This window comes from Vanessa tameamea, chromosome 28 (assembly GCF_037043105.1).
Source record: "Vanessa tameamea isolate UH-Manoa-2023 chromosome 28, ilVanTame1 primary haplotype, whole genome shotgun sequence".
In the NCBI taxonomy this organism is placed as follows: Eukaryota; Metazoa; Arthropoda; class Insecta; order Lepidoptera; family Nymphalidae; genus Vanessa; species Vanessa tameamea.
In genome coordinates this window covers 3715888-3725828 of record NC_087336.1, presented here as the reverse complement: position 1 = coordinate 3725828, position 9941 = coordinate 3715888, and the positions used below count along the sequence as shown (strand labels likewise).

At 31.3% G+C, this 9941-nt stretch overlaps 1 protein-coding gene across 3 annotated transcripts in view; it reads right to left on the bottom strand.

Moving 5' to 3' along the window:
- Positions 1 to 940: 940 nt before the first annotated feature.
- Positions 941 to 9941, bottom strand: part of LOC113391816 (isochorismatase domain-containing protein 1-like) — a 456430-nt gene continuing 447429 nt past the window's right edge. Inside the window, exons 2-5 of one of the 3 annotated variants that reach the window (XM_026627903.2) lie at positions 5587 to 5748; positions 4960 to 5166; positions 4393 to 4509; positions 941 to 1278 (exon numbers count right to left, since the gene is read on the bottom strand). In XM_026627903.2, coding sequence (XP_026483688.2) covers positions 1135 to 1278; positions 4393 to 4509; positions 4960 to 5166; positions 5587 to 5718 — 600 coding nt within the window. In that variant the 5' untranslated portion in view covers positions 5719 to 5748 and the 3' untranslated portion in view covers positions 941 to 1134. Of the gene's footprint in view, positions 1279 to 2451; positions 2608 to 4392; positions 4510 to 4959; positions 5167 to 5586; positions 5787 to 9941 lie in introns of those variants that run through there. The other 2 variants (XM_064219576.1, XM_064219577.1) reach the window with 2 other exon arrangements.

Here is a 9941-nt window from a genome sequence, read left to right as displayed (position 1 = left end):
AAATAGATGACTTGAAACTGAAGTTTGCGAGTTCAACTCCGATAAAGCAGCACTGAGCTTAGTTTCGTGCACGTGAATAAAATCACCGGGAGAAACCATGAATGGGCCAATAGCTATTTAGTGTAGTTCAGTTCTATTTCTATAAATTGTAATATATCAGTAATCATTCATAATTATAAAAATTATATTGTTAACAGTAGGTACATACCGTTAACAATATGAACTTATACTTTGAAAGATATATATACAGTATACTATTGTAGAATGAAAACTGAGTGGAAGTGAAGTTACCTTTCAGACGTAGACAAAATCTTGGGTTGTCATGATGGTAACAAATTAGAACTGTCAGTTGCATTTTTGATGAATTTCATAATATTTTGTTGGTTTATAACTAAAACTTAGTTAATCAGTGTTCGCTGATATTTATTTTAATTGTTTTAGCGAATGGACGATTATAATACTTTATTCCATAACTATTCATAACAGGAGAAAAGCCAAATAAACAACATTTGACAGCAAATTGACGCGATACCATTGATTGAGAGCTTGATTAATCTATGATATTCACCATGGATTTGCAAAAAAATATAGCTGAGTTATTAGCAAATCGCATCATATACGCAAATCTAAGGTTTGCCTATCTTTTTTCCGCCTTCCATTTGAATTGAATTAAAAACCTACTTTTCGCTTGCATACATTGTAGAGAACGTTGGGGAGAATACCCATTTATATTACAATATACCGAAAATATATTCAACTTACTAATAAAATTTAGATTAAACAGTAATTGTGAATTAAACAATCACTAAGTTTTTTTCTTGAGGTTTCTTCTCAAAGGCTGCTTTCCTGGTAGAGGTGAAATATTGACCCTTCATAAATGCGTCAATAATATACATTTTGTTTTTGAAATAAAACATATCCAAATAAATAATTTAAGAACAAAATGAAAAACCTTTAATTAATAAAATATTGATTTTAAAAGTTGCTTTCAAATAACCATTTCTTTAAATTTATTTTAATATCACATTATTAAAAAATATCATTACAGAGTATATCAACAATATTTTTCATAACAAATAAAAAACTATTAAAACATTTTTTTTCTTAAAAGTATAGGCAGAGAACTATTTTATTTTAATCTTCGGCACCAAATTCAGAAGGTGTAGGTTTAGTATTCAGTTTTGATATTTGTTTGAAAACGGGGTGATTTTTATCTTTTAACAACTTAAATAAAACATTCTCAGAAGTTCCAACAAAACAGCCCAACGACTGGAATCGCTGAAATTACAAAAAATATATTAAATAATTTGTGAGTAATTAAAATAAATTAGTAGGAAATAAACAAATTAGTTATAATTTAACACAAAATATTACAACATGTAAACAATCAACAAACAAATATAACAGATATAATTAAGATTCATTCAATTGTTCATTCTCTCTAGTTCTCTATTGTCTTGTCATATCAAAACATGACAAACAGAAAAACTTTATTGGACTCGCGCTCGAAGGGTTCAGTACCGTACCGTAAAAACGGAAAAAAAACATTACTGATGTATTCCTATACAGCCCCCTTAAACATCAAATTATAATTCATCTGTGAAAATTTCAACTGTTAACTATCTCGGTTCATGAGATAGAGCCTGGTGTCAAACGGGCATACAGACGAACGGACAGCGGACTGTTAGTAATAGGGTTCTCTTTTACCCTTTGGGCAAAAATTGGGAACCTTTAAAATTGTTAGAAATGCAAACAGAACTATGAAATTTAATTTAAGAAGGGATGAAAATTGTTCATGTTTATTTTGCTATATGGCTGGCTTCTCGCCCATATAAATTCTTCTAAATTCAAATATTTATAATATTTCATCTCAGCCATCAATTCTCTAATTCATTTGGAAAATATGTCATCGAAAGTAAGTCCATTATAAACCATGCAGGTCAAAAGTCGTAAGACGATTGATATTATTTTCGTTTATGCTTTTTCAAGATTTAATCTGTCTACAAAATAGTTGAAAAGTATTACTTAATATATTTTATATCTATATTATTTGAAATTTGACAGTACGCTATAAACAATATATGAGAAACATCGTTGCAGAACTATCGATAATTTGACTATCGATAGTATCGCTAGCTCTCTATAAGCAATAGTATTGGTTTAGGTTAAAAGTAATAGTTTTTGCAATATTATCGATAGCATTCATGTGGAGCCATCGATACTGTCGATAGTATTAACACGTGATGATACTATCGATAGACTATCGATACTATCGTTAACACCTTAACTATCACAGTCCATCGATAGTCGACTATCGATATGCAACACTAATGTGTAAGGTTAATGCCCCACATTAAATAATACGTATACAAAGAGATAAACTAGACTAGAGAATAGAGACGCATTGAGATAATATTACAGAATTAATATTTTACTTAGCACATACAGTTATTAAAGTTTGGAAGTCACGTGTAAGTCAAATACATCAGCTGTTGGTTCTCTGTTCAATTTAGAGATCATTTTGAATGCAGAGTGTTCTTTGTCTCTCAAAAGTTTGAACAAGACATTCTCAGCGGTGGTTATAAAACATCCCATGGATTGCATGCGCTGTAATTAAGAACAAACAACATGCAACTACATGACATATGCCAAAATGATGTAGTTTCAATAGAATACGTTGAAAATGTAACGTGTTACGGACAGCAACTAGTCGTTGTTTTATTTTAACGAGGATATGTCAACGAGAACATTTAGCGTATTTCAATGACAGAACCTTGAATTGACATATATAACATTATTGGTCGAGTTCTAGAATAATCATTGACGATTCGTGAAAATTTCGAGTTTTGAATGTCATCATTTTTTTTTAGAAATATAGTTTGTATCTGGCTGTTTTTGATACCATTTAAAAGGTAACATATTAAAAACAAGACAAAAAAATATAAACTAACTAACTAACTAACAGCTTTAACCGCCAGGCAAAATAATCGATTCGGACCACTACTGTCAACAGCTGATGAGACTCAAGCAAGAAATAGAGACAAAACGCCCGGAATTGATCCCAGGAATTGGTGTGATTTTTCCTTGCCTGACCATGTACGCCAGCCAATCAGCAGATATTGAGAGAGCTTGGTTGGGTTGATAGCCCTTAACACACTACCCGTAGCACCCTCAGATTTTCACCTGTTTTGATCTTTTTACAATTCTACATGTAGTGTTAGGTTTACATAGAGATGATTGTCAAAACACACTTGTCGCAGTTTCTGCACCATATAATGTCATGATTATATCAATGCTCACAAAATGGCAACAATATATCGTACAAAATGGCACACATATATATAAAATACGAAAATACCAAGAATTTTTTTCTCAACTCACACCGTCACCGATACCACAGGATGGCCTCACAAATTGCTGACCACCTATGGTGTCATGTCACCGTTTCTGTCATAATTTGAAGCTCCTACTATCGGAACCAGTTCAGCTAGATCCTTCGTTTCTGATACGCTGAATAGATTGCGACTTATATTATATAGGAGTTTTCATAGATCGCGTTTCTCATAACCGTCACGGCGGCGCTGTTTTTTTTATCTACTAAAATTGTAGCTGAGAGCTATATACGAGGTATATATATATAGATATATCTAACAACAAAACTACTCGCAGCTCTGTGTCGCACACACACCTTCACGAAAATAACAACCTGCAGTGTAACTACAGGCACAAGGGACATAACATCTTGGTTTCCAAGGTTGGTGGCGCAATGGTGATGTAAGGAACGGTTAATATTACTTACAACGACATTGTCTATGGGCGGTGATGATCACTTACCATCAGGTGGCTCATTAGCTCGTCCGCCTACCGAGATCATAAAAAATAAAAAATATATAATAAATCGACGCAGGAATAGTTATGTTTTGGAGAATATGGTAATCAGAAATTAGCCGCCATCATCATCACCTCACGTGACTGCTGGACCTAGGCTTCTCCCATGTCACGCCACTGGGCTCAATCTCTTTCTCCAATCACTACCCGCAACCTTACGAATATCTTCGCAACCAGCCACACCCCTACACTACATTTGCCGACACGAGCCACCTCACAACGACCAGTCTGCTCCAACAACCATCGGTTCTGCGGCACATTACGTGACCTGCCATTTCAGCTTGCTGATTCAATGAACTAAGTGTTGTATAGTCTAGAGAGACTATAGGTAGTTCTGACATTTTGTATTTGTTACATTTTGAACATATTCTATTGAAATAAACAATGAATTGTTAGAAATTATTCACATCAAGCAATGAAATGAAAGTAGCGATTGTAACCAAAAGCCTTTATAGTTTTAATTAATAGGTTTGTTATGTAAAAAGATAAGTTATATAACATTACCTGTAAAGCAAGGTTTCGATCCATGAGTGACCTTGACGATACCCCATCAGCTAACACATGTACATTAATATCTTCATTCAGTAAGTCTATAACTGTTTGCTCTATGCAAACATGTGTCTGTAAAAATAATAATATGTACATTTTTATATAGTAGTATAAAAAAAAAAGGAAAAAAATGATAATTATGAGTTATTAAATAATAAATTTTAATAAATTACAAATAAAGTTTATTAATGACTAAAGTCATTCATACAAACATCATTAGGAAGCAAAATGTATAAAAGAAATTATTTCTATTATATGAGTTGAGCCTCGACTGGTGATAGAAGGGCTAGTTCATTTTGCTCAGATGATAGGAATTGTGATTCAAAGGGAAAATGCTACTAACATTCTTGCTGCCAGTCATGATTTATTCAGTAACTATTTTTAATTCTTATTTGTTTATAGGCCTTAATGTTAATCTCAAACTCATCACAAAATTTCTAGTAAAATATATTACTGATAATAGTATTTATTATTTTATATATTTAATAATGATAGTTACTAATTACAAGTACATGAATTCACCTCAATACCAAACAGTACCACAGACCCCAAGTTCGGTACATCCTTCTTCAGCCTGTCTTTAAGTTCTTGACTATACATAGAGAATGTAGTTTTATCATAGACAAGGGCTGCTCCATCAACATTTATATCCTTGGTGGTGTGACCTAAGCCTTTTGGATATTGCTCTGACACATAAACTGGTATATTAAAGTGTTTAGCCGCTTCTAGCTGAAATTTGAAATTTTCAATGTTTAATGATTTGATTTTTTTTTTGTTATCAAGTATTTATTTCAATAATGTCACATAGAATGGAAAATACATAAAAAAATATTGAACAGAATGGTTTGAAATTCTACAATTTTGGAATGAAAGCACAACTATATACAGGGATTTAAGTATTATCATTATATCAAACCTAGAAGATTAAAAAATAATTGCTTTTTTTCAATATTTTATTGGTTTTACAATATAACAGACTATATATTCAATATTGTAGTTAGTAAACAATTTGAATTATGTTTTAATTGTATTTTTAAACATGCCTATATGTATGTAGATCATTATATTATTTTTTTATTTATAAATTACTTATTTTAGTAGAGAGCCAGCCAATTCATGTATTATTACGTAACACAATTAAATACAAACCATTTTATTTGCGACTCTTACGACTTCCCCAAAGTGTTTAATATGGGGTCGGAATGTTTCTTGAACATCGCACAGTAAAAACACTGTTTTTTGTGCCTCTAAGGCTCCCAGTTTCAATAAATTACGTGCCATTTTATATTAAAAAACAATGTTTACTTCTAACTTAGCTCTTATCAAATTAATCCTATTACCATTTACGAATGTGACTTATCAGTAATCACTATGGTCACTATTTTTAACTTTAAATACAAAGTTCACCTTCATTCGTTCACTGTTCTTTGAAAAACCGAAAACTTCAAGTGAAAATGACAATTTAATTTGACAATCTATTAAAGTTACCCGATATAATTTTGGAATATCTTTCAAGTCATTGTGTTGAAAATATTTAAAAAAAAATTGTAATCAAAGTAACGTAAGTAATAAATTTATATGTAATAAATAAAAATAATTGCAAAAATATGTAATGGTATTTTTATTTTATAATTTACTGTTTGATTTACTTATGGGCTATTATTAGTGAATAATGCAAGTGTGAAAACGTATTAAAGTTATTGTTGTGATTCTACTGATTGTAATCATAAACTGCCTTGTTTGTTATAATGCCCTAGAGCCCAAGATCTTGGGTACAAATGTCAAACTCCGGGTCGAGCAGTTAAAAAAATCATGGGTTTTCTGATAAGAAATTCCTAAGACCAGTCGGAATGTCAGTCGGAAAGTACGTAAATAGGATCTTAAACCGGATCTCTTTCGAATTGTTCTGGACTGCCGTCCCATCAGATTATGACAGCGAACTAAATTCTAAAATAAAAGGTTCGTCAGTCGTAATACAAAAACGATTGCTTGCTGATGTATAAAGCTAAGGATTAATTAAATATATGAACCAGGCATTAGTTATCTCTGACGATACCCACAAGCTTAGACGGAGTGTATCCTGCCGGAATCAAATGGCAATTTAATTTAAATATAATATTGCAATAAATTTCTCACAGGCGCACGTATTATAACATTAAAACAGATTTTGCCTAATAAATAAGTGCTGTATTCATTTGAGTATGTTTATTAATTAATTGATTAATTGAAAATAATTTATATTTGGCTGGTTAAAAATATATCTTTTCTATCTATGGCACGAGCAGATAGCTTCTTAAGGCAATAATCATGTGGTATTGTATGTTTTTAATAGCAAATGCAAACTTTAATCGCAACGCTTTCTTTTGTTTAATTTTCACGCATGGGAAATTTTTAGTAAGGAGTTTTATGGAATTCTTATCCCCTAAATCATATCGATGGCACTCTCCGGTACGGATCAGAAATGATACGGGATCGTTCCAATGTAAAGCATCCACGGCCCCCCGCTTATTAAAAACTCATTGGTGCTTGCTTCGGCTTGAAACCGCAATCTTCAATATTCAAAAACAAAACAAAATCAAAATATATTTTATTCAAATAGGCTTTTACAAGCTCTTTTTAACTACCAAGAAGAACCAGCAAGAAACTCAGTAAGTACTTACTCTTTTCCAATATTTGAGATACATTATGTTAGTTAAATACAATCATATATCTTATTTGAAAATCAACAAGTATAAACTCCATGATTTTTTCTCATCGATATAACCCTGTGTTTAATATGTTTTATTGTTAATGTTCTTTAACAAATGATTTGAATCTGTATCGGCAAAATTAAAAATGTGTCTATGGTACACTACTAACTCTCTAAATAGTAAGTTCGAATTCCTAGTCAGCCTATTATCTCTCGCAATCTCTGCTCAGTGGGTGTAAATACTATAACTTTTAAATTGGTAACAATTTTTTTTGCATAGGTAAATCGTTTTGCACTTATTATTATAATGTGTTCGTAAATTTAATGAGTCGCTATTTGTATACCTTGGAATTGATATGTCCGCCATATTTTGGATAGATTATAAAATTAAAGAATACTAACTCCACGAATGGCATGCTATCGAAATTGGCCTTTTGAACTCCAAATACAAAATTCTCGTGAACAAGACATTCGTAGATAATGTCGAAATATCGAGCTCCACCAAATAAAATAAAAAAACATGGTAAATATCCCGTATTAAATACTTGTAGTAATCAAAATACAAAATTTTGTGTGATTTCGTTTCTATAGTAGTTACCTTATAATGCCGCAGAACCTGAGTTCCTAGGTTCTAACCTCATGTCAGGACAATAAAAAGATAAGGGTTCTTCTGTCGTGAAATTCCCAATAGCAGCGCAGATTCTATGTTAACCTTTGTCTTGGGAAGTGCTGACAGCCCTTTTGGTTTTGCGTCTGATGTCCCCGTCGTGTAGGATTGCTGTCCCGTTGGATAATGAGATTGTATTCGTGTTTTCGAAGACATCTTTCAAAGATGACTTGTCTCTCCTAAGGACTCGTATAGACTATAGAATAATTATGAGTATAACATATGTTATGTAAGAAATCGTATATATCTATAACTGTTTTCGATATTCATGCTCAGAAATCAAAATCAAAGTATTCTTGATTCAAGAAGGCTCATTGAAGAACTTATGGATCATCACGTCACAGTTTTGAATTAAATATAAAGCTAACACCGGTTCGGAAAGTAGATTCTACTGCGACGAACCAACGAGACTCTCAGTCACTATGACGGTAAATAACAATTACTTTTTTTTGTATAAGTATATGGTTTTTAATCTTTGATATAATATATTGTATAGAGTAATATGCCTTATTTATCAATGTTTTTCGATATGACCTTTATATTGTTTAATAGGCCAACTTAAAAAAATAACTGTGGAATCTTATTATCTACCTATAGAAACGAATACCGTCCCACAAGAAGGATGCATTATTAACACTGCATATTATATTGTTAATATTTGTATTTAAAAAACAAATGTCAGCCTAAAAAAGAATCTCAGCATTCGTATCGTAGGTGATCGACCAATGCCTATTTGTTTATAAAAAAAAAGTTTAATTCAAACAAGACGTCGGCTTGTTATAAAACTATTTCGCAAAACATTTCGAGATAATAAAAAGTTTATATCTCTTAAGTCCATTTCTCCAGAGTACCTTTGTTTCCGCCGACGCAACAGGTAAAAGTAGTTTTTACGAAAGCCGTTCCTGCCGAAGCACGCGTTACCGGCACCGGCGCCATCTTTGTTTATTTTTTTTTAATCTGCGGTTGCGTTTAGGAATTAGGATAGAAGATTGCCCTGGGCCAAAACAGTCAGTCAAAAGTCACGCGTTCGGAAACCAAAAAAGAGGAAAAAAAAAGTAAAGGGTCGTGAATGATATAGTTTTTTCGGTAAATTAGAGATTTGAAGCACAGTTTTTAAAGAGAAATTGCGTGTCGGACGTCTGTAATAATACGTCTGGTGAATTCGACTTTTCGGAACTTTGGGGATACTTTTTTTTGTATTCTAGGTAATATTTGGGCTTAATTTTATTGCACTTATAAGCAATTAGTCGATTGAAGTTTATTAGTTTTATTGACTTTTTATGTATGTTGTGATTAAAATTAATTGTATTTTACTTATATATATTAATATAAAATTCGGCAATGTCTATTTTATAATTAAAAACTTGTTTGTTATAATTTAATTGAGGATTTGTTATTTTGGTAATCGAAGTAAATTATAAAGTAAAACCCCATTTAATTTGTTTAATAATTGTTAAGCAATAAGTATTATATCTTAGACAATTGAACAAAACGTTATTTTAAGTTCTAAAAAAAAATTCAAAGTACTTAATTAAAAAAAAGACATAATTTAATTCATATTATCATTTTCAAATTATTTATATAAAAGATTTCCCGCCAAATCCACAGTGGCGCCATCTTGTTTAGCCTCAAGGCACGGCGCGTGCTTTGTAAGTAACTTTTTGTTTTTAATAAAATCGTTTATAATTACAGTGATTTGAGGCTTTACGTATTCCAGAGGGCCAGTTAATTGTTGGCGGCAGCGCATCATTTTTTATGTAAAAATAGGTTTAGGCGAGAGAAACGATATTTAAAAGATTTAGGATTTTAGAATATTTTCTGATGACTAAGATATCAACAGAGGTTGTATAATAAATTTTAAAATAAGAACTTCATAAAAATTCTTGTTGAATGATTAAGTATATATTCAACATAACAAACTATATAAAAATCTTTAAATGTGTATTGTTTTTGAACAATTTTTTTTCTCATATGATCTTTTGAACTCTGCATATAACCATGATACGTTAGATACTTATAAATAAATATATTATATATATATAGTTATATATAAAATATAGTAAATATAATTATAAATAGTTCTTAGTGGTAGAGTTTTGTGCAATCTCGCCTGGGTAAGTGTCATCCACTCATCAGATATTCTAGCGC